General features: G+C 42.6%; 1 protein-coding gene and 1 long non-coding RNA gene across 2 annotated transcripts; one reads left to right on the plus strand and one right to left on the minus strand.

The window, feature by feature from the left end:
• SERPINB9 (serpin family B member 9) lies at window positions 1-11,031 on the minus strand. Its single transcript, XM_077143681.1, has 7 exons — window positions 10,633-11,031; window positions 8,370-8,547; window positions 6,422-6,559; window positions 5,993-6,110; window positions 4,427-4,569; window positions 2,066-2,221; window positions 1-870 (listed from the first exon to the last, which is right to left on the minus strand). The coding sequence occupies exons 2-7, from the start codon at window positions 8,535-8,537 to the stop codon at window positions 466-468; spliced, it is 1,128 nt and encodes a 375-aa protein (XP_076999796.1). The 5' UTR covers window positions 8,538-8,547; window positions 10,633-11,031; the 3' UTR covers window positions 1-465.
• Window positions 10,651-25,476, plus strand: LOC143669107 (uncharacterized). The gene is made up of 3 exons (XR_013168710.1): window positions 10,651-11,311; window positions 18,606-18,873; window positions 21,370-25,476. It is a non-coding gene; the product is annotated as an uncharacterized LOC143669107 (long non-coding RNA).
• The last annotated feature ends 229 nt before the right edge of the window (window positions 25,477-25,705 follow it).

A 25,705-nucleotide genomic window follows, 5' to 3' on the forward strand; every position in this document is an offset into this window, starting at 1 on the left:
GAATAGTAATAATATCCAGCAGCATTTATTATTGTTGAAACTCCTAGGTTAAGGCAAGTCAGGTGAAGGCAAGGTTGTGACAAGTGACAAGATTTGAGGTACAAGGAAGAATAGCATGTAATGAGAATGAATTGTACGTAAAACGAATGGAAAATAAGTTTGGGGCCATATGGGAAAGCTTTGCATGCCATCCTGTAGGATTTGGACAGCATCTCAAATACAACAAGGAGTCATGATGGTATATTGTCCCCTGGTCATGTTTTAGTAGCAAAAATGAAGAAACAGGTGTGTGGAGAAATGAGCGTCGCGTTTGCACTGAAACTGCACTGGCCATTCATTAATACTGATGAGGTATCTGACCTCAGCCCTGTACTTGGCCTTGTAGACCCACCCTCGTGAAGGTTTAGAGTGGGATATGGGGACACAGGGAGAGGAAAATGCTCAGAGGCACCATGAGGGCACTCCTCATGGAGATGAAAACCTGCCACAGAACAGGATGCAGTTAGCTGCGTTGTGCCTGATGAAGAAAAGGAAGGGATGGTCTGCACAGAATCGCGGTCCAGATTCCAAGCAGCATTCCATGACCACCATGGCCGAGGCGGCAGTGGCCTCTGTGCCCTCCTCATTGACCTCCACATAACTCTTGTGCACAAATTTGGACAGGAACAGGTCTCTATTGCCGGACATGGCAGAAAGGTCTGCCTTGGCCACTTGAAAGGCATCAGATATTCCCAAACGTTGAAGCACAGATTCCATGTCATAATCCTCTTCCAGTTTAAATCTTGGAAGGTAGACTTCTACTTCGGTACTCCTCATACAGTCTGGTTTGGTCCAGGCCATTAATTTCTCAAAAGTGAGATGGTTTTCCACCTGGAAGACCAGAATGAGACTTTAAGGTTCCCACTTCCATGCATATCTACATGCACACATACCTACTTTTTCTCCTCTGGCAAGGTGGGTGTTGATGTCCAAACAGGATCAGCGGTACCTCTACACACCAGGGGAGTATGTGTGACCTGGCACTCCACTGCTTCACTGCTTCCTACACATATGCATGCCTTCCTTGCCAAATAGGGGACACACCCAGCAGCCTTGCGTTACAAAGACCATGACGACTTCTCTACTGACTTAACAACTCCCAGGAGAAATCTTTTATTCTATCAATTGCCAATACCTAGATATCTAGAGTTTTTTTTTTTTTTCTAACTATGCTTATTTTTGAAGAAGACAAACCATTGTTGGTAAGAAGACGTGATGGGAAAAGAAAGAGCGGCTGTGTGGCCCAAACCAGAACGGAAGTCTGTCAAGCAGAAGGATTTTGCATGGTTTTTGGAGAAGAGGTGACACAGATAGGATGTTGGGGAGAGGGCAAAAATGGGTTGCTGCTTGGGTGAAAGAGACACCATCATACCAATGGAGTTGTAGCTTATCTATAGGTATAGGATTTGCTCTCTCACCCTAGTGATCCATACTAAAAGGAGAAAGGAAGGGTGGAGAGGCCACATTTTGGGTGTTTCTGGCACCCACCCCAGCACCACACTTCATATTCCCCTGGTTCTGGCCCTCCCCTCTTCCCTCACCCCTTGCTAGCTCAAAGTAAAATCTTTTCTCAGACAGTATTTCAAGTCTGGAATACAGCCAAGTTTCTTAGATTTTAAAATAATAATGTCAATAGCTATGTTTATGGCATTGATAGAGGGTATAGGATGTGCTAAGCTTGCACATGGTCTGATTTTATTCTCACCATAACTCTATCAGGTAGATGTTTTCATTACCCCCATTTTAGAGATGAGAAAACAGAGGCTGAGACAGGTTAAATAATTTGGCAAGATCACACAAATAATAATGGAAGAAGTGGTCTTGAATACAAATCTGACTTCCAAGCCTACCCAACACCTGAATAGCGTTTAGCTGTCTGGTCTACCCGCCTCTACAACGTGGAAGGTAAATACACTCAAAGGAAATTGCGCCGGAGTTCTAGCTTCAGGAGAAAGGACCTGAAGGGTGTTGCTGGATTCTTTCCGCAAAAATTCAGGTGGCCAGAAAGGTAAAATCCCTCTATTACCATATTTAGGTCCACATCATCGTCAGGAAGCAGAACAACCATGCTCAGCTCATCCCCCGCATAAGGCAGTTCCAGGATCTGGGTGCGCACCTCTTTCACGTAGGCAAGTTTAAATGTGGATTCCTGATACATCATCTGCACTGGCTTTTGTTCCTTCTAATGGGAATGAGAAGAAGAGTATGGAATTAAAAAATGGATACTAAAGAGGGGCGCGACGGTGGCTCAGCGGCAGAATTCTCGCCTGCGACGCCAGAAACCCGGGTTTGATTCCCGGAGCCTGCCCATGCCAAACAAACAAAAAATGGATGCCAGAAAGAGGTAATATAAATTTCCAAAAGCACTGCAGATGGATTCCACTGTTAATCTAGCACCCAGATAGAAACAGTATTCATACTCGGACAAACTCGGAAAATGCCCACTGGCAACTCCTTCTCCTCATCAAAAAGCGGATAGAATATTAGCCCGAGAAAGAAAATGTTTAACTCAGCAAAATCAAAAGTGATGACCTATATTTTCCAGAGGGGAAGTCATGGTCAGCATGTTTTGAATGTTAAGATGTTTTATCTGAGAAAATAACATAATAAGTAAATTAAAAAGAAACTCATATATACAGGATATGTTTAACAAAATTTGCCTTTTCCATTTTATATGATTCAATTCAGTGGTATTAATTGCACTCCTATTTTGTGCAACCATCAACACCATCCCTTGCCAAAACATTTTCATCGCTTCAAACAGAAACTCTGCACCCACTGAGCAATAACACCCCATTCTTCCCTCCCTCCAGCCCCCAGGAACCTCTAAACCATTTTCTCTCTATGAATTTTGCTAGCCTGGATTCTTCATACAGGCGAAATCATACTATATGTGGCCTTTAGGATCTGGTTTATTTCACTTCACATAATGTTTTCAGAGTTCATCCATGTTGTTGCATGTATCAGAATTTTATTCTTTTTTGATAGTCGAATAATATGCCATTGTGTGGATACACCACGTTCTGTTAATCCAGTTGTCAACTGATGGACATGGGTTGCATCCACCTTTTGGCTAATGAAAATAATGCTGCTATGAACATTGGTGTACAAATATCTATTTGAGTCTCTGTTTTCAATTCTTATAACTAGGAGTGGAATTTCTAGGTCACCTCATAATTTTATGGTTCAAGAAAAAAGTTTTTACCACAATCATTACTGATGAAATGGGAAGAAGCTGATGAAATCACACAATTCGTCATAGAGACGCCATCATACCAATGGAGTTGTAGCTTATCTATAGGTATAGGATTTGCTCTCTCACCCTAGTGATCCATACTAAAAGGAGAAAGGGAAGGTGGAGAGGCCACATTTTGGGTGTCTCTGACCCACCCCAGCACCACACTTCATATTCCCCTGGCTCTGTCCCTCCCCTCTTCCCTCACCCCTTGCTAGGATAGGAGTGAATAAAGCTGCCTGGCAACCACTGTAAGGAACCATGTATGTCTTCATACATTTTAATCCTATTCTCTAACCCAAGGAAATAAAATTACAGAGGAAGCATATGCATGCAGGAGTTAATTGAGGTATTGCATTTGTTAAATTAATTTTTCAAACCGACACAGAACATTCATTATAAAAATTAAAATATTTTCTAAGATCATTACAAGAAAACTTCTCCTCTTCTATCCCTTTGCAACCAGAGAGCTGATATTTTAAAAATATATTTAAAAGAAAGTAAACGCACCTTTTCAGAAAAAAGAGAGGGCTTATCTATATGATTACTAATGACATTAAAATGGCATATTTTTAGGGGCTGGGAATTTGGCTATTATAAAGCCTGCCTCAATTGGAGACTTCATGGAGACAATCAAGGGACTCTGTCATTGAGTTTTAATATTAGAAAGCTGTAAATACTGAATTAATAATGATAAATTAATCAAAATTCCTATTGCTGTGCACCTTTATCTGCCAGGAAGTGTGAACAAATTATAATTCATACTTCTTATAATTTTTACAATGCCTGACCCTAGATGTATTTTCTCATTCTCTCCCCCTGCCCCACCCTGTCTTCAGGCTTATCTATCACACTAACTTAACACCTGCATTTCACTTTCTATCTAAGTAACTTACGATTAAAGGAAAATCTTCCGTTTCCAGAGCTAGGTGGCAGTAATGAATATATGAGAAATAATCAGAGGCAGTGAGAGCCATGATCAAATGCAAGTAAACATTTTTTTCTCTTCCTCTTTCTTCTGCTGAGTTTAAAAATTCATTCAGTAAGATGTTTAAGTACAAATTCTAACTGGCCATTTATGCTTTTACAAAGTTAAATTTTTCCATTCAATTTCATCATTAGACTCGCGAGATTTTGAAAGCGTCTCCTCACCTGGTTAATTTTAAAAGGCATTTCCTTTGTGTAGGTCTTGTCGAACGGCTCACTCCACTTTCCTTTGAAGTAGATGGCGTTGACAAGAACCAGCTTGGTTTCTGGACCGACAGAGCTACTCGGTAGCAGCTGCCTAATTTTACCTTTCAAGAAAAAGGAGAGACTACCTTGGGTTAGTTTTTATAAAAGTGTAATAAGTAAGGCACAGGAAGTGTACTGACAGATCTTTGATTATTAATCAAGAGCCAACCATTTTCATTCAAGATTTTAAGTTGATGTTGGATTGTAATGAACAGAAAAAACAAACAAACAGCATATACAAAAGGGGTTCATTATCCCCAGCACCTGGAGAACACCCACAATGCTGATGCTGTGGGAGACATCTACACCACTCAAGGAAAGCAGGTCGGTAGAAAGTGGATGCAGTGCACCAGGCTGGAGAACAAAATAATCAGGAAGTGAGAGATGAGCTGGAACAGTCTCGGTTTCCACTTTTGGTTAAATGGAGCATGTGATCCAACGCTCCAAGATAACTTCCGGTTCTTTCATTCTAGGACCTTGTGTGGATACGTCAGAGGCAGCCAGAATGAATGGCACAGGGGCACACTAGCTGGTAGTGGGCCGAGTGGGCACAGGAGAAGCTTCTAGAAGCCTCTAGAGGAGATGTCACTATTCGATCCACTAAAAAGAGCATCGACTGCCTTGGGGAAAGGTTATTTGGGGCAAGTGGAAGGTTTTGCTAAGTTCTACCTTTTCAGTGAAATAAGAGAATCCTTGCTAATTCACTGCCCCCAAGAGAGCCTATGTGGTAAAATTCCACTTCTTCCTGCAAGAAGAAATGGGAAAATAATCACTAGGTCTTTGGGGAAATGTAAAATCTCACCCTCTAGTTCTTTACTGTCTCATTTATTAAAAGAAATATGAATGTTCCTGGCGATGCCAAGTATAGTGGGTGCCCAGGGATTTGTCTGGTTCCAATATCTCACCATCATTAACCTTGGGGGCCAAGGGTGGAATAAGTTACTCTCTGAAATAGAAATGAAAAGATTCCGATTGTGGGTATTTGCAGTCTGTAGAACTGACCAGCCCTGAGGGAGGGTTTGCAGATGACTTGGAAGTCAAAGGATTATCAGGCCAAATTACTGTAGGCTGAAAGGAAGACATGAAAGACAGGCAGCAGAACAAGAAAACATAGCGTGTGGTGCAAAGGGGTGGAAAGCTACATAGAATCCTAGACAGTGGAGACCAAAATGAAGACTTGTCTGTCAACCTCTGTCCATCAGGTATGATGCATTAAGTCAGACAACGCAACCATTACAGGCCAAGTGAAAGTACTTTTCAATATAAGTCATTAAACTGGAAATTTTGCCTATGAGTAAGGTACTTCTGAGATGTGTGTCAGTTCCTCTAGTCCTAGGAGAATGGAATGCTGGTGAAATCCCGAGGATATGACTCTTCAAGGTTCAAACATCAAGAGGGCCAACCAGTCAACCTCTTCCTGTACATCTTAAGTACTAGTGAAATCAGAGGAGGAGCAGGAGGGGGAAAATAAAGCATAATTCTGACCTTCAGTCTTTCCTGAGACCCAGGTGTTTATATGCTTCCTGGACACTTCTGCAGCTTTGATAAAAGAAAGCTCCTCCAACTCAGAGTGGTAGAACCGAAGGCAGGATTCCCTATAGGTCTTTGGAGAGAACGTGTTGAAGGAAGCAAATGTCAGCAAGTTTCCAAAAGTTCAAAACATTACATATTTTTTATGAAAAATGATGACCTCTTTGTCTACTAGATGTTAAAATATCAGAGTTTATAAATAGGGATGTACCAAACTATGAGTAACCAGAGGTTGTTAAATGAACATTACAGGTAGTCAAATTTTAAATAATTCTAGGTATGATGAAAGAATTGTGATTCCAAAAAACCGATTTGCCAGAAGCATATCTAGAGTCTTTCTCCCAGCTTCTCTACCAGGTCTATCATTCTATCCAATCTACTTACTGAGAGGAATTCGTAAGTCTTTTCTCCAAAGAGCCTGTTGGCTATCCTTAGCAAGTATTGAGTGCCGGGTTTGTTAATTTCATTGAAAAGAGACTGGAAACCCTGATGAATGTGGTCCCCAGCATTTAAAGAAAATGCCTGTTGAGAAAAATAACAAAGTATCAGTATTGTTCTTTGGTCTCAAAAAAAAATTATGAGCAAATTTTTTTCTCACATGTTCCACAGAATTTTTCCTTTAAAATTATGTTGTTTTTATTGTTACAGAGCATTTAATACAAACTAGAAAAGCAACTCAGTGTAGGGGGAAGGAGGGACGGGAGAAAGAGAGAATAAAAGATGAAAAGATCTGGCTATTCTGCTTCAGTATATCACTCATATTTAAAGATGCATAACAGTACGAAAATAAAAAGGACAAGAGGACTTCTGAAGGGGGGTTCTTATAAAATCCTGCATCCCAAAGAAAGCTCTTTCTAAGGGTGGGTTTTTCATATCAAATATGAATATGTGAGCAAGATTGTAAGTGTAAGGAAACTCCCTCTAAACCTCATAGAATGACTACAAAGAGGAAAAGGACTTCAATGAATAATTCCTACTGAAATGAGTTCTCAAGGGGGAAGGAAAGTCACACAGTTACAAAAACCACCCACACAAACCTTCACATTTCCACAGTGAAGGTGTGTGCAGGGCCTGGAGCTCAGCAATGGCGCAGGCTTTTAGATTTTGTCCCAGGCACATATCCTGCCCTTCTGCATATATCTCATGGGGACAGGGATCAATTCTTAACTATTCATTAATCTGTAGCACCCAGAATATCGTCTGGAACATTGCAGGTGTTTATTAAATATTTGTTAAACTGTTCTAACTTGTGCTTACACAAGTCTGTGCATATAATTGCCGTGCATGTCTTTTTTATTTAATTGAGTTGTGGGTTGACAGAACAATCATGCATAAAATACAGGATTCCCTATAGAGCCCTAACTTTTTCTTTTTTATTAGAGAAGTTATAGGTTTACAGAAAAATTATGCATAAAACAACAGAGTTCCCATATACCACCCTTTTATCATTGCCCTGGAACATTTATTACAATTGATGAAAGCAGTTTAAATTGTTACTACTAACTGTAGTCCATGGTTTAACTTAGGGTTCACTGTGTTGTGCCGTTCCATGGATTAAAAAAAATTTCTTTTCTAGCAACAGATACACAATCTAAAATTTCTCCTCTTAACCACATTCCAATATATAATTCAATTGCTGTTAATTATATTCATAATGTTGTGCTCCCTCCCTCCCCCCCACCCCCCATCCATTACGGGCATCCTAGAGCAAGTATTTGCATATTTTTGCTTTATTCCCTTACTGGCACACCCTCTATTTGAAATGGTCCTTCCTTACCAGTGAAAACTTACAGTAACAAAATCTTTTCCTCCAAAAAAGAGAGCAGTTTTAGTAGCTTAAGTTTAAAATATCTTCAGTATCATTTTCTAAGCAAAGATGTAATGCTAGTGTGAAATTCTTGCAGCCCTTTTCCAGGTTATTCATGAAAAAACTTTTCCCCAAAACCTCACTAAAGGTGACTCCCTGCCTTCTCCTTTTCATTTTCTTCTCCAGTCTACCTCATCTCCTTGAAAAGAGCATGTGTGTGCATGTGTTAGTGTGCATGCATGGACATGTGTGCATGTGTGAATGTGAGTGTGTGAGCATTAGTGTGAATGAGTGCATGTGTGCATGTGTTATTGTGTGGATGAATTTGTGTGTGTGTGCCCATGTGTGTGTATATGTGGTGTGTATTTGTGTGCATCTGTACATGTGGTGTGCATGTGTGTGTGTGTACACACCACATGCCTCCCCTCGCCAAGGCATTCTCCATCAATCATCCAGGGAGGGAGGTATGAACTGATGACACAGCCGCAGAGCCAGTCCCTGCTCCTGGAGGACAAGCACACTTACCTGGGCCAGCTGGGCTGCGGTATTTCCTTTTGCCCCCAGCAGGATCATAGCCAGGGCAGAGGAGATGCTCATAGGAGAATAAAACACGTTGTGTGAAGGGCTGTCTTGACACAGCATCTTTAAAAGGCGGATGGCAAAGGTGCCATTTGCTTCGGAGAAAGTGTCCATGATGCTGGGTCTGGAAGCAGAGAAAGAAGTAAAAAGAGAAACCTACCTCAATGCACCCCATGCATGTTCACTGACCTAGCACATGGCGATTTGGGGATGTCCCTTTTTTAAAAAATTTTATTTTATGGTCACACATATTTTAAGTGGGGAGAAAATCATTTACTGCTTGCCTCTCTCCATCTACAGCATAAATCCAGATTTTAATGTAATTGGCTAAGGGTGTTGGTGACAGCAGATCAGATTAGCTTGGGCACCTAGGGCAATCAACAGGACTGGCTCCCCACCGGGCCACCCTTAGAGTAAAGCCACACGGAGCTGCAAACTCCTGCCGTCCCTTGGGGAACGATGGTCGGTCAGGGCGGAAAGGAGAAAAGCCCTAGTGATAAGCTTCTCGATTCTCTAGCCTGGCCTCCAGAACACTGTGCATATTCTTGTCATAGTTTAAGGAAGGGTCCTTTTTGGTTTTCAGTTGGGGCCCAGGCCACAAATTGCTGGCTGAGCTTCTGAGTGGAACCCAGAGATAGGCTGAAATCATGGTCTACAGTCAGCTGTGAGGCAGAGCAGTTTCATCAGCAGTGGCCAGCCAGTCTGTCCCTGGGGTGGTCACTGAGAGGGCCAAGCTGCCCTCCTGCTGGGTGGCTCCCCTCCGGACATCCCATAATCCAGCCCAGAGTTCTCACGCATCCCTGCTCTCAGGCTGCCTTTGCACACTGGAAGTGAAACTGAGGGAACAGTGTGTTGTTTTGCTTGGCCATTTTCTTGCAAATTCACAAGCATAGATTAGGGTGCTCATCAGTCCCAGCAAAAAAAGCCACAACAGTAGATTGTGCTGGAGAAGGTGGAAACCAATTCATGTAGAATTCCAGAAAGTAGAGACAAGGAGGAGCAGAGAGGTATCCAAGAAAGAAGTCAGGGATGTAGAAGTAAAATCAGTGAGAACAAGGACGGAAACCAGAAGTGGACAAGGCTCCAGGACAAGCCTGCCATCACGCATTGGAAACTGAAAGTATCACCCACCACCCACCATTCTCAGCTCACCCGCTTCCCCCAACGCCCCATGGAATAGAGACTGTCACTCACCCAGCTGCTCACCTCAGAGGTCCTAGAGGGCCTTCCTTCCCAGCCACCTCCGCTCTCTCTCACCCCCCAACACCAATCCCCCTCAGGCCTGTCCATCCCTAAATGCCTCTGGAATCTGCCCACTTTTCTTGTTCCTGCATCTGTCTCCTACACCCCCTTCCCCTCACCTGAGATCCGGCTGCCTCCGGGCTCCATCCTGTAACCAGCCTGTGTTGACCCAAATGCAAGCTCATCTTTTCACCTCTCAAGTGCATAAAGCTCAAAGCCCAGGAACTTATTTCAGTGGTTGACAGGGAGGTCCTCCTGTTCCAGCCATCAGGAACCTCTTCCAGTCCCTCCAACTCACCTCTGAGCCTTTGCCAACACTGTTGGCCCGACTTGGAATGGTCCTTACCCCAGCCCATTAGCCTGGCTGGTACTACACATCCTCCCAGGCTCCACTTAAGCAACCCAGCCTCAGGAGGCTCCTGGAGCCCTCACCCTAGGTAAGTTCCTTCCCATCCTCCACAGCCCCTCCACAGCCCACCACTATCGCCCCCACCAGGCCGTAAGCTCTCTGAAGGCAAGGTCTGTGTTACCCTCCGAGAATGGAACCCAGGAGCAAGGAAAGGCTCGGTCACCCTGCGCTGAATTCGTAAAAGCGATTAGATTGGATAAGAAGTGCTTGGATTTAGAACCCGAGAGTGGTGATTGTAGCAGACGAGTTACAGAGAAGGGGAGTAGGGATTAGGCAGGCACTGGCTGACGGCTGCAGGGAGAGAAAAGGCGCGAGGAAGCTGAAGCCCACCCAGCCCATCTTCCCTCTGCGCTCCAGAGCGCCTCTATTTCTGTAAACACTGAGATGACGGCGCCTCCTCCGGTCTCTGTGCCTCGCCGTAGCTGCAGAGCCCGGGCGCCCATCTGTCTAGCTGGGGATCCTCAGATCCGCCCTTGCCATCATAGCCTGGATAACAACCACACTGCACCCCCCTCCCCCCAAATCTCCCCAGCGAGCCGGACCCGGCGAAGCGCCCACCTGGTTGGTCTCAGCGCCGCGCGGTCTCCCGCCGCCCTCCAGACCCGAACGGAGGTGCCAGAGGACCCCGAGGCGGCTGCGGGGGCTGATTGCGCTGTCCTCCGGCCGTACAGCGGTCCCCGCCTGGCCCCTCGGCTTCCCCACTTCCTACCCGAGGAATCTGGGCCGGGCGGGCGCGCCGACCACCGGACGTGGTGGAGGAGGAGGGCAGGCGACACCCACGCCCGGCAAGCACCACCCCACTCCCCGCCCCCACCTCTCCCCACACTCCAGGACTCCCAGGTACGCTTCTGGGGTGGGGGGTGGGGAGGGCAGGGACCACCGGTTGGCCACCCGCCTCCGGGACCGAGTGGCGCTGCTCCCAGCCCCTGCAGGGCGCCCCCAGGCTGGACAGTGAAAGTGAAAGCGATTTGAAACACACTGATGGCAAAGGTCAGCCTCGTGATGCCCTTACATGCAGACTGGATTCCCGCAAGAGGCAAGAGCATGTAGAGTCATGTGCTGTTCTACCCCTAGGCAGCAAAGGTAGCGTGGCAGAGTCCTGTCTTGGAGTCAGACGGTGCCTTGGATCTTTATTCCGCCATCTTATCTTATGTATATGTCAGGGATTCTGTTAGAACCAAAGTATTTGTTCCAGATGCCTGAGCTGATGAACAGGGAAGCCCGCCCTTGAAGCCAGGTAGGGAACCAGGCGTCGGGGCTCCTGTATACTCTTTAACACGCCTGGTGTGAGCCCCTCCCTCTCTCATCTGCTGCAACATCAGAAACAGATGCAGACTCAAGACTTGCACTCATACCCTTGAGGACGTTCAGAGGCAGGGGGCCTTTAGATTGTATCAGAGACCCACACCCCTCTTACCACCTCACTGTGCCAGGGGGGAGGCTGCTCATGGTGGCTGCACACTTGGAAACATTACATGTTGCCACAGCCCTGTCCAGAAGAAGAAAACAAACCACATGGCTTTCTCACTATTTCACTAAAAGCCGTAACCAGACAGCTGGAAAAGTTATTTGCTTTTCCCAGAGGAAATCCTCTTCCAACTTTTTGCAGCTTTAGGGAAATTCCAGGGTGGTTTCCTTCTAATGTCCAAGCTTGTTTACAATAACTGAGATAATTAGGATTTAAGGGATGATTTTGATTACTGAATCCTTATATAGATATTTTTACTTTCTGGTGTATTGAGCTAGACAGAAGAAGATAACTAAAATCCCCTAAATTATAATTCAGCTTCCCTGATATCTGAAATGATTGTAAAAGCACTTTTCTTGTGTCTTTGTGACTATAAGAGTTGTTACTCCCTTTATCTGGTCATTTTCTTGTAAGGCAAAAGTCCTAATGCTAGTGAAGAATTTGAAGTCAGCCATGAAGTAGTTTAGTCCCTGACATTTGCGGATCATAACAGCTAGACTCTGCTATTGAAAGATAACTTGTCTCCCTTCCTTTTGGCTCACACCTCTTGTACTAAAGTGATACCTCTGCCTCCCCTCCTTTCAGCTTATGTTCTCCTATTGAAATGATAATAAACCCTGTCTCTTTTTTCTGCTTCGACCTTGCTATTCAAAATGATCTCATCTCCCTTTGCTAAAATTCTTAAAAACCTTGAACCCCCTAAACAGGGGTAGACAGATTTTTGGGCCGTAGGCTCTCCTACTACGTGCCTAGAAATAAACTTTTCCTCTCTTTGAAACCGTGGTGTCTCAGGAATTGGTTATTGAGTGCATCGGGTAAAAGAACCCATGGCCTTTGTCTGGTGACAGTAATTTCAAAACTAGGGTTTTAAACTTTGCTGCCCAGAGACTTTTTTCGTTTTCACTTCAGAAGTACTCATGTATATATTTGTCTAAAGCTACTTGTTTTTTTCTTTAAGTAGTTCAAATAGACTTTTTAAGATTTTTTGTTAATTTGCTGTTACCATCTGGAGATATGAGAATATACGTTGACCGACAGACAGACACGAATGGAAAGTTGGTTACACAAGAAACAGAAACAGGGAAATACTTTTGAGAGGGACAAGTAAATTATTAAATATGCATGATCTCATCCCAGTTCTGCCTTTTTGCAGAACAATTTTAACTGTAAATTTTAAACTTTAACCATAATGGTAGTGTTTTCATTTTAAATCATATTGAGGCCAGATTATGTTACAGAAATGAATCTTTTTCTCATAGACTCAAAGCTAAAATCTTTCCAATTTTAATACAGCCCAAAGTTTCCATTTAAAAAAAAATGTCTGTAATCAGTAACCAATTATCATTGTGTTGAATAATTAATCAACACAACTGCAGGACACCAGTAAATTTTAGCGGACACAACATTAATTATATTAAATATATACGTTAATATATTTACGTAACACACCAATTAATAACTAGACCAAACACACCGATTAACAATCAAACAAGCATTAAATACGTACTATACCTAGGTAACACACCAGCTAACAGTTAAACAGCCTTACTTATTTTACACAAGTATCCTCAAGAGACAAACAAAGGTCAGGGTCTCAAACCCTACGTAGAATGGTAGCCAGAAAACGGAAGGGGTAGAGGTCACAGCAAGGGGGTTCGTTCTGGAAGCGTGATCCAGACTTAAGGGTAGGGCACTCAAACCACCATATGAACTCCCCGACCCACTTTTACTTGATGACCCACTCACCCAAGTCAGATGTCCGGACGTGGTAGTAGAAATGATTTTTCTCTTTGAAACTTCAAACACTTAAGGTGCCAAAAGATATGGAGTGCCAGCAGAACAGAGAAACCCTGGTTGCCAAAACTCTACACTAAAGAATGTTTAGCAACTACAAAAGGCTCAGTTTCTGTGCTTACCTGTTCTACCAGGGCCCCAGAACCTCAGGCAGTGGAGGGCCCCTTTGATTCTTGGAACCTTTTATGTCCCATCTACGGTGCCAGTTACCGAAAGTGTGGATTCTTTTGCGCTTATGCTCATGACTAATTCCTGAGATAACAGGGTTTCAAATTTATTACTAGGCAGGTAGCAGGAGATCAGATGGCTTATCAGCCCCAAAATCTCCCTCCCCAAACTGACTTTTAGTATTATAATGAGGTATAATAGATGACTTATAGGTTAAAGTCTAAGCTGCTTGCATGTCAGGTGAGCTCATTTTAGTTAGATCCCATTTTGGTTATCAAAATAACTTTGGGCTTGGGATAGGTTCGTTCTGGGACTGTCCCAAGACCCTTCATTAATAAAAATTAAGGACAGTCTTTAGTGATCACAAGACCCTAATGTTGAAAAACCAGATAAATGGGTACAAGTGAAGGTTAGTCACAAGGTTTTTATAATCACAAGGGCACAAGATAAAGACTATACAATCCTTTTCAGAGATCAAGGCAGCTAGATTACAGTTGAAAGATTTCAGGTCTTTCACTCTGTCTACTCTAATATACCAGAAAGTAAAAAGGAATTTCTGTATAGTAAGAATATCTATATAATAATTCAACAATCATAATCATCACTTAAATCCTAACTTTTCTATTACAATCCATTTGGTGTGACTTCTTTTAGTTGTGCCAGGTGATAAACCCAGATTTGGGAAGTGCTCCTTCTACATTACAAACACACCAAGAGTCCCCCACAAATTCTCATCGTTTCTCATCCTGTGGATACAAGAATACAACAACTAGATAATATCTGAGAAAACAAGTGATTTCTTATAGGACTCTCTGCGAAGTCACTTCAAATGTTTTATAGTTTGGAAAATTCTCGTAATCAACTGACTATATCTATATTTGTGCAATACATATCCCTGAGTCAAAGAGATGGTTTGACAAAGGAAACATAGAGTGCAGTTCAGAACTCTGCTGCTGCCAAAGGGGCAACTGAGGAAGATCTGAATGGGGAGGGCAGCGTGGCCTCTTGGAGGGGAGAGCAGGAATGGAGAATCCAATGGGACCATTACTTCCGCAACACTAAGCTAACTGCCTACCCTGGCATTGGTGTGACTCCTCCAAGATTCATTACTCATCCTACTTATCCACCAAGAAGAAAGAAAGGAGTTGGGAGTGGTAAGACTGCACTTGCATCTTCTCCTTCCCTTTAGCAACTGGATTTATGCTCTCCCCAATGACGCCAGCTCCATCCCTTGCCTTTCCTAAGGTTCTTCTTGAGTGACTATGACAGATGACTTGCCAAAGCCTTCCAATCCTGTAAGAGAAACCAAAAATCTGGCTGGACCCACTCCATCATCCTTCATAGCCTTGAGTTGGGGTGTACTCCTACCAGTCCATGGTGAATCTTTGAGTTTTTCCAACTGATTATTAAACACTGGTAGCCTAAAGGTAGCCGTGGTGGGGTCATTTATGCCTCAGGAATCAGCAACTGTCATCAACCAAGTCTTCTCCCCCCGCCCCCTGCTCAGAGAACCATTTACCTGTATACTCTCAATGCTGCCTTCCCAAATTTACTTTCTCCCCTCCTGAACTCTCTCCCTTTTCTGTCATGGGAAGAGGGTTCCTCCTCTCTGAGGTACATTCTTCACCTGTGTTTCACATCCTTGCTACTCAAAGTATGGTCCATCGACCAACAGCATCCATAGCACCTGGATTCTTGTTAGAAATGCAAAATCTCATCTGAATCAGAATCTGCATTTTAGCCAGATCCCAGGAGACTCCTGCACACATTAGAGTTTGAGAAGTACTACCTAGATTAATCTCTACCCTTCTTCCAGGACTTTTGTACAATAATTGTCAGTCCCTCAACTAGCCCCTCCTTTCAGAATAAAGAATAACGTACTGTATTTTCGGAATGCTTGCTTCTTAACTTCATGAAAACTTGTCAACAGTAATTCCACCTCTGGATATATATCCGAAAAAAATGCATATACATGTTCGCTGAGGGACAGGGGTGTTCATCCAGCACTACTTGTAGTAGCTCTAAGTTGGAAACTTCTCAAGTGTTATCTAGTAGATGAACTTAAAGAAATGAGCTCAGGTTGGAATCCAGACACTCAAACTCACTGCCAATCAGTGTTGTCATGGGAAGCAGAATTACCATGACTAGCTGCCTCCCTTACCCCTGGTATTAAAACATGCCCTGTTTTAAATTCAGCTTGCTTAGACATTGCTGGCACTGTCTTTTTCTCCTAACCAAATGCAAATGAGATTATCAAAAATTGTGCACAATTTCCTAAAAAAAGATACATCTAACTCTAAGACCCCCTAAGGCACAGATAAGAGAAATTTTATTTCTGTGACTTTTTGCTGATAAATGTAAAAATCCTTGTTAGTATATCTTAGCATTGAATACATGTATTACTGGGTGAGAGAGACCAGGTTGGAAAATAAAGAGAGACAAAATGCTCTACATTTTTGGGGAGAAACATTGCACATTTTCTTTTGAGGAGCTACATTGGGAAACACTCCCATGTGCATTATAATTAAAAATCATTTCCCCAAGTTAAGAGGAGCATTGACTAACATTCATGCCTTTGGACTAAGGATTTGGTTATAAAAGATATATAGACCAAAGAGAATTATATGATTATCTTGAAAAGTTGCCCAACTCTATCATTGATTTTATCGCTTTGGTTTTCTTGGGGGAGAGGAACCCAACAAGTATAGGGTCAGTGTGCTGGTTTGAAAGGATTATGCACCCCAGAAAAACCATGATTTAATCCTGATCCCATCATGTGGAGGCAGCCTTTTCTTTTAATCCCTATTTAGTGCTGTATGTTGGAAATTTGGCTAGATTATTTCCATGGATATGTGACTCACCCAGTTGTGGGTATTAACCTTTCATTAGAGGGAGATAAGACCCATTCCAGGTGGGTCTTGATTAGTTTACTAGAATCCTTTAAAAGAGGAAGCATTTTGGAGAGAGTTCCTTTTAGAATAAGAGCTACAAGGAGAGCCCACGCAGCCAGAGACCATTGGACAGAAAGAAGGAGAACACCCCTGGGGGAGCTTCATGAAACAAGAGTACTGGAGAGAAAGCTAGCAGACATCACCATGTTCGCCATATGCCTTTCTAGTCACCTGAACCTCATCAGCCTTTCCTGAGTGAAGGTAGCCTCTTATTGGTGCCTTAATTTGGACACTTTTATAGTTGGACACTTGCTTTAATTGGGACATTTCCATGCCTTAGAACTGTAAACTAGCAACTTACTAAATTCCCCTTTTTAAAAAACGATTCCATTTCTGGTCTATTGCATTCTGGCAGCTAGCAAACTAGAACAGTCAGTCATTTTTTAAAGCTTGCATCAATTATATGTAACACTTTTATATATATGAGCAATATGCTATTATCAGTCTAAGGTTAGCCAAATTCCAAGCTAACAACCATTGACCCCTGCCATTATCACATTCAGCAGGGAGTGTAGACAAGTGTTTTTAAAGTTAGCCTCAACATCTGCTGGGGTGGCTTGGAGTTATGTTCACCCAGAAAAACATAATCTTAATGCATCCCTGTGGGTGTAAACCTATTGTAACTAGGACATTTTGATGGGGTGACTTCAGTTAAGGTGCTATCCAGCTCGTTTAGGTTGGATCTTAATCCTATTGCCGGAGACCTTAAAGAGAAGGTCACAAGGAGAGAAGCCACAGGGAAAAGCCAGAGGCTGAAAGGTTCTCAAAATCTTTCCAGTCTTACTAGCTTAAGAAAATAGCAGCATATCTGAAAAAGCTGTCCCTACCTGATTCATTTTAAAGGGCATTCCCTTATGTACATTTTGTCAAGTTGCTGACATCCTATTGAAATTCTACATCCCACTGAAATAAGGAGCACGCACAGGACTGTCTTCATCAGTGAATTGATTGCCTCAGAGCATGGCACCTCTGAAATCTTACCTTTAAAGAACACAAGAGTAATTGATTATAGTTTGGGGGTGGGCAGTAGGGGAGGGACATTCTTTTGCAAAAATCCCCTTGATGTCTAAAGTTGGTTTGATTGAGAGCCAGGCTGGAGTGCTGCCTCTAAGCCATCTGCTGGGGGGAGGGGGATGTTTGGCAGCAAGCCCATTTCAACCACCACTTAAGCTTAACAATCTTGAAGCCGACAGGGCAACCAATATTTTGCTCTCAATTTATAAATGAAGAAATTCAGAGTTAGAACATTTGTCTGACTTTCTGCCCAGTTCACACAGGTGGCAAGTGGCTAAGTTGAGATGAAAACCCAAGGGTCTTGATTCTGGCTCTAGGGCTGTCAACCCTGGCACCATAATTTCTCTATCTTGGTGTCATAATTTCTCAACCTCAGAACTATTTTTTTTTTACATTTAGGTTGGAAAATTCTTTGTTGTGGGGCCATGCTGACTATTATAAGGTGTTTAGACAGTAGCACCCCTGCCCCTAACTGTGATAACCACAAATGTCATTTCTCATTGCTAAATGACCCCCTGGGTGCCAGATCACCCCCAGTTGAGAACCACTGCTGCATGCCAATGTTCAAATCTCATTTAAGCAAGAGAGGCTTCCATGAGATGGGAATACAGAAGTGAAAGAGAGTGGGCTACCTGCAACAGCTGAACGGGGCAAAAGGATTAGAGGACATAAAGAGAAGGGCCCAAGTTGAGCTGTCAAATGAGAGGGGGACAAAGGGATCCCAGGACCCCTACTTAGCTCTTATATTCTGGGAGGGATAATATATGGGTGCTCAGCCTCATGGAGGGAGGGGTGTGATCAGCCGTGAGCGAGGTGACTGATATAGAGGGGAGCTTCTGGGTTCCCTGGTCACTCAGTACTGCTGAATGAATTGGAGAGCAGGAGGTGGCTGGTCAGATGATGTACAAAAAAGTGGAAGGCTCTTCCCTTCCCATAATAGTTGTTTCACTGGCATTCGGTATAAACATGGCATTGCTTATGAAATAATGAGTGCTAGGTTGGCCCATGAAGCAATAACTGACAGTATTTATTGTCCCCTTTTTTTTTTTTTTTTTTTTTGTAAGTCTCTAAATTTCCTGGCAAGTATTCAGGGTGCTTAAAGGCATGCCCTCTTTTTCCTCTGTTTCCTATTCAAGGACTGGCTGAAGTATTTCTGGTGAAAGGGCGTGTGATCTGAACTTCACAGGCTCCACATAAACCACAAAAACTTACACATCCCCAAGGTGTAAAGCAAATTCAGAAACGGTCCTCCTCTGGGAGCAAACAGCCACAGTCAAGTTAAAATGGAGGGAGATAGCTGCAGGAGGAAGTACTGGATCATTCAAATTGCCGCAAGGAGATCCCTGGAAATCTGGTCGTATCCAGGCTGCAACTTCATTGAAGACAGTCTGTCTTCAGAGCATGGTAAGTGGCCCCAGACAGAAGACAAACAGGGCTCCAAACAGGAAGCCTTTGGAGACATTTTCCAGCACTGTCTAGAGGGGAGGTCCAAATGCTAAGATTAAGTACTTAAAAAAAAAAACACTGTTTCATAACCCAGTAAGCCCAAGAGAAATAAAAGAATTTTGTTGCTGGACTGAACACCTGGGCAAACAAACACAGGCAGAACTCAGGTAACCCATCCAGGTGTCAACACTGCAGAGGCCATACCACATCCCGTTTCAGCCTCTTTGTCCTTCCTCACTCCAGGTCTACTGACATTGAAGTCTCCCACCCTCAGTCTTTTCTGTGACCCGGTCATTTGAACTGTGATAGTTAAGTTCAGGTGTCAACTTGACCAAGTGATGATGCCCCATTGTTCTGTTCCTGTGGACTTTATCAGTATGTGAAATTCATCTATGGCTGATTATATTTGCAGTGGGCTACAGAAAGTATCTTCCAAAATGAGTGAGGCTTAATTTAATTAGCTGGGGCCTTAAAAGAGAGAAGTTAGAAGAGAGCTCGGCAGCCCAGCATAACTCATCTCAGCACTCGCAGCTCAGCCCACATGTTTGGAAATGTGAAAGGGAATCATCCCAGGGAAAGCTGTTGGAACCCAGAAGCTAGGAGAGAAGGCCAGCAGACAGCACCATGTGCCTTCCTGTGTGACAGAGAATCTCAGATGAAAGCTAGTTGCCTTTCCTCTGAAGAACTGTAGACTTTCAACTAAGTAAATCCCCTTATTAAAAGCAGATCCATCTTTGGCGTGTTGCATTCTGGCAGCTTTAGCAAACTAAAACATATGTGCTGCCTGGATCATTCTGATTCTGTAACCAAGGACAGCTTCTCTATCCCTGCCCGATGGAATATCTGTCAGGATTCCTTAAAGGCCTATAGAAAGCAAAGTCTCGAGTCCAGGCATATTCAGCATAGGTTTCCACAGCTTTGGACACCATTTTTAAATATATTTCTGCCATAAATGCTTATGCAAGTCAAGCTACATTTAAAAAAAATACTTTTATTGACAAAACAACATACAAACACAAACATTCTTTTTTTTTCAGGTAGAAAAGTATGGGAAAATATTTTCTCCCTATTATTTATTTATTTTTTATCCATATTTTTTACTCATCTGTCCATACCATAGATAAAAGGAGCATCAGCTACAAGGTTTTCACAATCTCACAGTCACATTGTGAAAGCTATATCATTACACAATCATCTTCATGAAACATGACTACAGGGATACAGCTCTACAGTTTCAGGCACTTCCCTCTAGCATCTCTAATACACCTTAAACTAAAAAGGAGATATCTATGTAATGGGTAAGAATAACCTTCAGGATAACCTCTCAACTCTGTTTGAAATCTCTCAGCCACTGACACTTTATTTTGTCTCATTTCTCTCTTCCCCCTTTTGGTCAATAAGGTTTTCTCAATTCCTTGATGCCAAGTCCCAGCTCACCCTAGAATTTGCTGGGAGGTTTTATAGCAAGGGAGGGTTATACCCCTGGGAGTCGTGTCCCACGTAGAGAGGGGGAGGACAGTGAGTTTGCTTGTCATGTTGGCTGAGAGAGAGAGAGAGGCCAAATCTGAGCAATAAAAGAGGTTCTCTAGGGGTGACTCTTAGGCCTAATTTTAAGTAGGCTTAGCCTATCTTTTGCAGGGATAAATTTCATAGGAACAAACCTCAAGATCAAGGGCTTGGTCTATTGATTTGGTTGTCCCTACTGCTTGCAAGAATATCAAGAATTCTCCAAATGGTGAAGTTGAATTTTCCTCCATTCTCCCCATTCCCCCAAGGGGATTTTGCAAATACTTCTTTATTCACTGTTCAAATCACTCTGGGATTAATCGGAGCATCACACTAACCTGGACAAACCTACAAAATCTCACAAGCTACATTTTTTAAATTAATATTTTTATTGAGAAATTGTCATATGTATATAATCCAATACTGGTATACACTCAATGGCTCACAATATCATCGCATAGCTGTGTATTCATCACCGTGAAGATTTTTTAGAACATTTGCACCACTCCAGAAAAAGAAAGAAAAAAAAAAGAAAAAACTCATACATCCCATATTCCTTATCTGTCCCTCTTATTGACCACCATAATTTCAATCTATCCGATTTCTTTCCCCTTCCCCTCCACACATTATTTATTTATCCTTATTTTTTTACGCATCTGTCCATACCTTGGATAAAAGGAGCACCAGACACAAGGTTTTCACAATCACACAGTCACACTGTAGAAGCTATATAGTTATACAGTCATCTTCAAGAATCAAAGCTACTGGAACACAGTCCAATAGTTTCAAGTACTTCCCTCCAGCCACTCCAATACACCATAAACTAAAAAGGGATATCTATATAATGCATTAGAATCACCTCCAGGGTAATCTCTTGACTCTGTTTGAAATCTCTCAGCCACTGACACTAATTTTGTTTCATTTCTCTTCCCCCTTTTGTTCAAGAAGGAGGTCAAGCTGCATTTTAAGACTCATTGATCCGACTGACCAAAAATAAGTGATCACCAGTCATGTGCTGAATGACAAATGCCTCATTAAAGACATGCTCCCTGACCCACGGCCTGACAAGAGAGATGGAAATGCACACAGTGGGGGCGACCAGCCACAAAACCCCCACCAACATCTCTGCCAAATACTCAAATGCCATGTTGATATTCTGTTCAAACTTCTGACTTCCACTCTGGACTATAATCCCAAAAACAGCCTCTCTTTTACCGATTTGTATGTCACTCTCACCAACCACAGTGTCTGAAACATGTTTGTTGAATGATTGAGAAGTTCTTAGGGGTACTAGATTATCAAGAAATCTTCTAGATCTTCAAGCAGGACAAAGAAGGAAACTACATTTTAGATCTGAGTCATCATGGTAGCTTGGAAGATCATAGAACAAGGAAGGTCCCTGGGGAACAAAATGTGATAGGTCTGGAGCTTGAAGTCTAGTGTGTGTGTGTGAAAGAAGGGAGAAGAAAGGATTGGGGGATGAGAGATAAGCCTTAAAATGTACCTTGGGGTTAAATCAGGGAGGGCTGTATATGCAAGACATTAAAACTCAGAGATGACTCATCCTATGATACATTGGTTTCAGAGGCAATATCCTTGGCACCTGGCTCCCGTCTTCTACCTATCTCCTATTCTCAAATATTTTAGCTTCTACCAGAGAACGAGGATGAAGATGGGAGAAGGATCCAAGCAATAGAGAAAGATGGAGGGGGTTCCCTGTGTCCCCAGTATTCTCCAGTTACATATTGAAAGATGAGGCTAATGGTCAGAAATGAATGCCAATCACCCAGGAGATTCCTGGAATCACTAGTGGAATCTGAGTCAAAGGACACAGAACCATCCCCAGTGAGATTTAAGCCGACAGCAGGCAGCCTCCATGGGGTGGCATCCAACAGTGATGAGGGCCAGGATGACATTGAATCTTACAGAAGAACCCTTGGAACTTCCGGCCAGTAAAAGGGCCAAATCCATTATCTCATGGTAACATTAACCTGCACATTACAAGACAAAGTTTCTTTGGATTTTGGTGTAAGATGGCAGCGTTTTTCTGGCTTCAATAGATAGAAGTGACTCAGATGTAAAGCTTGTTTCATGAACAGATTTTTATTTTAGAAAGGCTCTTCTGTCAGTAGTGTAGATTTATGAGATGGAGGGAAGGACAGGCTGGACTTGGAGAGATCTGCTAAGAAGCAATTAAAATCATAGTGTAGGTGGCATGGTGAGAATCTGAACCCAAGCACCACAGCGGCGATTCAGAAAACTACAAATTTAAGAGACTTGAAGAAGCTGGCTCAGCAGAAGCCAGCAGGACACCCAGAGCTGAGAGCTCCAGGATGGCTAAACGTTGCATCCTTCACTGCTACATTGGACAATGCTGTCACCCAAGGACAGAGAATTGGGGAGGGGGGTGGCAGGAGTGAGAGCAGGCCTGGTACAGGAGGAAGGACAGATCAAGATTGACATCAGGGAGGGATGTACCAGAAACCATTCTTTAAAAGACATGATTCAGAAGCAATCTTAAAATTCCAAATTATAATTGCAGAAGAATAGTTCTGAGCACATTTTTAAGGCAGGCAACTTCTACTTTCTTCTTCGCTCTTCTGTAGGGTTCTGCCTGAACACTGCCTACTGAAAGGAAATGACACATTTCCCTCCCCAGGAGTCTGATGGCAGTTCTAAGGAAGTACTGAGTGTCCGGTTTGTTTTCAGTGAGAGGTGACTGGAAAGTTTGGTGAATATCTCCATCTTTGTTTAAACTAAGTGCCTGTTCATAGCAAACAATAACTCTGACTTCCTGCGTAGCAAAGAGCTCATTCCAAACCAATTTGTATACTGGAAAGTTATGCATTTTTCTATGTTAAAAGTCATTTGATTTAAGAGTCTTATAACACAGAATATAGGAGACTTAGAGATACACAAAAGCTAGAGATGGGTGAACAGTTAGCTAATAAAGTTGAGCTTTAATGTAAGGGAACAGATAGAAGTGAAGGCAGTTCACTAGTGGGTCTATAAGTAATATTACCATATTGAAGGTGAACGCAATTGAAAGTGGTTATGTAGACCCAATGTCCCACCAATTAACATTACAGATATAAATGAGTTCTTGCGTGAACCACTGCAAAGGTATGATCTTGTACAAGGAGGTATAAGTTCAGGGTATGGGGGGAAACTGCTATTGCATGATATGGACTGTGTTTAACAGAAAAACATCAACAGTACCACAGCAACTCCTGGGGTAAATAATGGGGGAGGGAGTAGAGTTAAGGGGAAATTTAGATTTTCTATTTTTTAAGGTGTGTTTATTGGTTAACTTTCTCTTAGGAACAATGAAATGATCTAAAATTGAGAGTGTTGATGGACCGTTGACTTTGGACATTATACATGATGCCCAATGAATGGAGGTGGCTGACGGATGCACTGACTGAGAAATAGATGAACAAATGATGGTGTATGCATATGATCAAATATTGTGCTACTACAAAAAGGAACAAAGTTGTGAGGCATGCACAACTGTGGGACATTTAGTGAAATGAAATAAGCCAGAAATGAAAGAGCAAATATTGTACGGTCTCATTTAGGAAATACTTATAAGAAAACAGGGGCCTAGATTGTAAGCTCTTATAGCAATCATATTTAGTCTGAAGTGGTGGTTGTTATTTCTGGATTTTGAGGTGCATTTTATACATGTGTAACCTGGTATTTAAAGAAAAGAATGAAGTCGATCAGGTTGGGATTAAGGTAAATCAGAATACAGGGGTAAGGAAGACGTTGTCTATATTTTAGAACCTCATCTAATCTTTGAGACCAAAGGAAGAAAGATTTATTTTGTCCAGACCCTAAATTTTCTGTAGCACATAATCTAACTCAACCTGTCAGGATAGATCATTTAAACAAACCAAGCACAGGGAGCCCAGATTAAGAATGAGAACCTTTAAACCTGTATGGCTTAATGTAATACCTGGATACATCCCAGAGTATATTTAAGCAGATAATCAAAACGTACTGGCAATGTCCCTTGATGGATGGGAGAAAAAATATGAAACTATTAAACTTTACCACTGAGGAAATCCCTGATACTGTGTCAAACACTAGGGACGCACAAATCAATAAGCCAAGCCCTTGATCTTGAGGCTGACTCTTGTGTGGCTTATGTGTATAGTAGAGAAGCTTAGCCTACCATAGGCCTGCCTAAGAGTTACTTCCCCAGGTCCTCTTTTGTTGCTCGGATGTGGCCTCACTCTCTCAGCCCAACTCTGCAAGTGAAATCATTGTCTTCTCCCCTGCATGGGACATGACATCTGGGGATGAACGTCTCCCTGGTGGCATAGGAGGTGACTCCCCAGGATGACTCTGGCCCTGGCACCATGGGATCAACAATGCCATACTGACGAAAAGGGGGGAAAGAAGTGTAACAAATGAGGTATCAGTGGCTGAGAGAGTTCAAATAGAGTCGAGAAGCTACACTGGAAGTGACTCTTATGAAAGCTTCAGTTAGACTTGCCACCTGTCATAACTTTTCAAACCCCAACCAAAACCATTCCTGCCAATCCTAAAGAACACCTAGGGCATTATATAAGATTTTACAAAGGTTCCATGTGCTAGGGTAACATTCCAGAAACCTACAACCTCCAGAGAGGTCCCTGGTCCAGGTAAGTCCTGAAATGCAGAGGGGCCAGTTTCTCCAGAACATCAACCAGTTCTATCCCCCTTTCCATATTATCCGCAGTCTCTTCCAATGTGAAAAAGTTAGAATGAGCATAACCCAAGTACCCCTAAAGAGTATGAGAAAGATCAAAGGAAATGGTGGAGTCATACAGAGAATGTAGGGTGTAACAGACGAGTATGATTGCTGAATCATTGTATTGATATTTCTTTTAGTCTCCAGTATCTTACAGCAGCTAGAGGTTAAAATACAAAATTGTGGAATTGTAACCCATACTAGACTCTGAGATCTGCTCTACAACTAATCGTTGTGATATGCTTTGAAATTTATTGCTTTTTTGTAGATATGTTATTTTTCACAGAAAAAAGAAAAAAAGGCAAATGTGATGATAAATGCACAGCTGTATGAAAAATAAATAAACAAAAAAGAAAAGAAAAGTCACTTGATTTAATTTTCTAGTACAGGTTTCTCAACCACAGCACTACTGATTATTTTGGGCCAGATACTTCTTTGCTGAAGAAGCCGTCCTATGCATTGTAAGGTGTTTAGCAGCATCCCTGGCCTCTACCCTCAAGATACCAGTACCAAAAATACCTCCAGACATCACCAAGTTAGGGGCAA

This window comes from Tamandua tetradactyla, chromosome 25, assembly GCF_023851605.1.
Source record: "Tamandua tetradactyla isolate mTamTet1 chromosome 25, mTamTet1.pri, whole genome shotgun sequence".
NCBI classification, from domain to species: Eukaryota; Metazoa; Chordata; class Mammalia; order Pilosa; family Myrmecophagidae; genus Tamandua; species Tamandua tetradactyla.

Coding starts and splice junctions, on each gene's coding strand:
- SERPINB9 (XM_077143681.1), bottom strand. CDS start 8,537: ATGGACACTTTCTCCGAAGCAAATGGCACCTTTGCCATCCGCCTTTTA. Junction 4,570..5,992: donor GGTCTCAGGAAAGACTGAAG/GTCAGAATTATG, acceptor TTTTCTTGAAAG/GTAAAATTAGGCAGCTGCTA. Junction 2,222..4,426: donor TGCCTTTTAAAATTAACCAG/GTGAGGAGACGC, acceptor CATTCCCATTAG/AAGGAACAAAAGCCAGTGCA.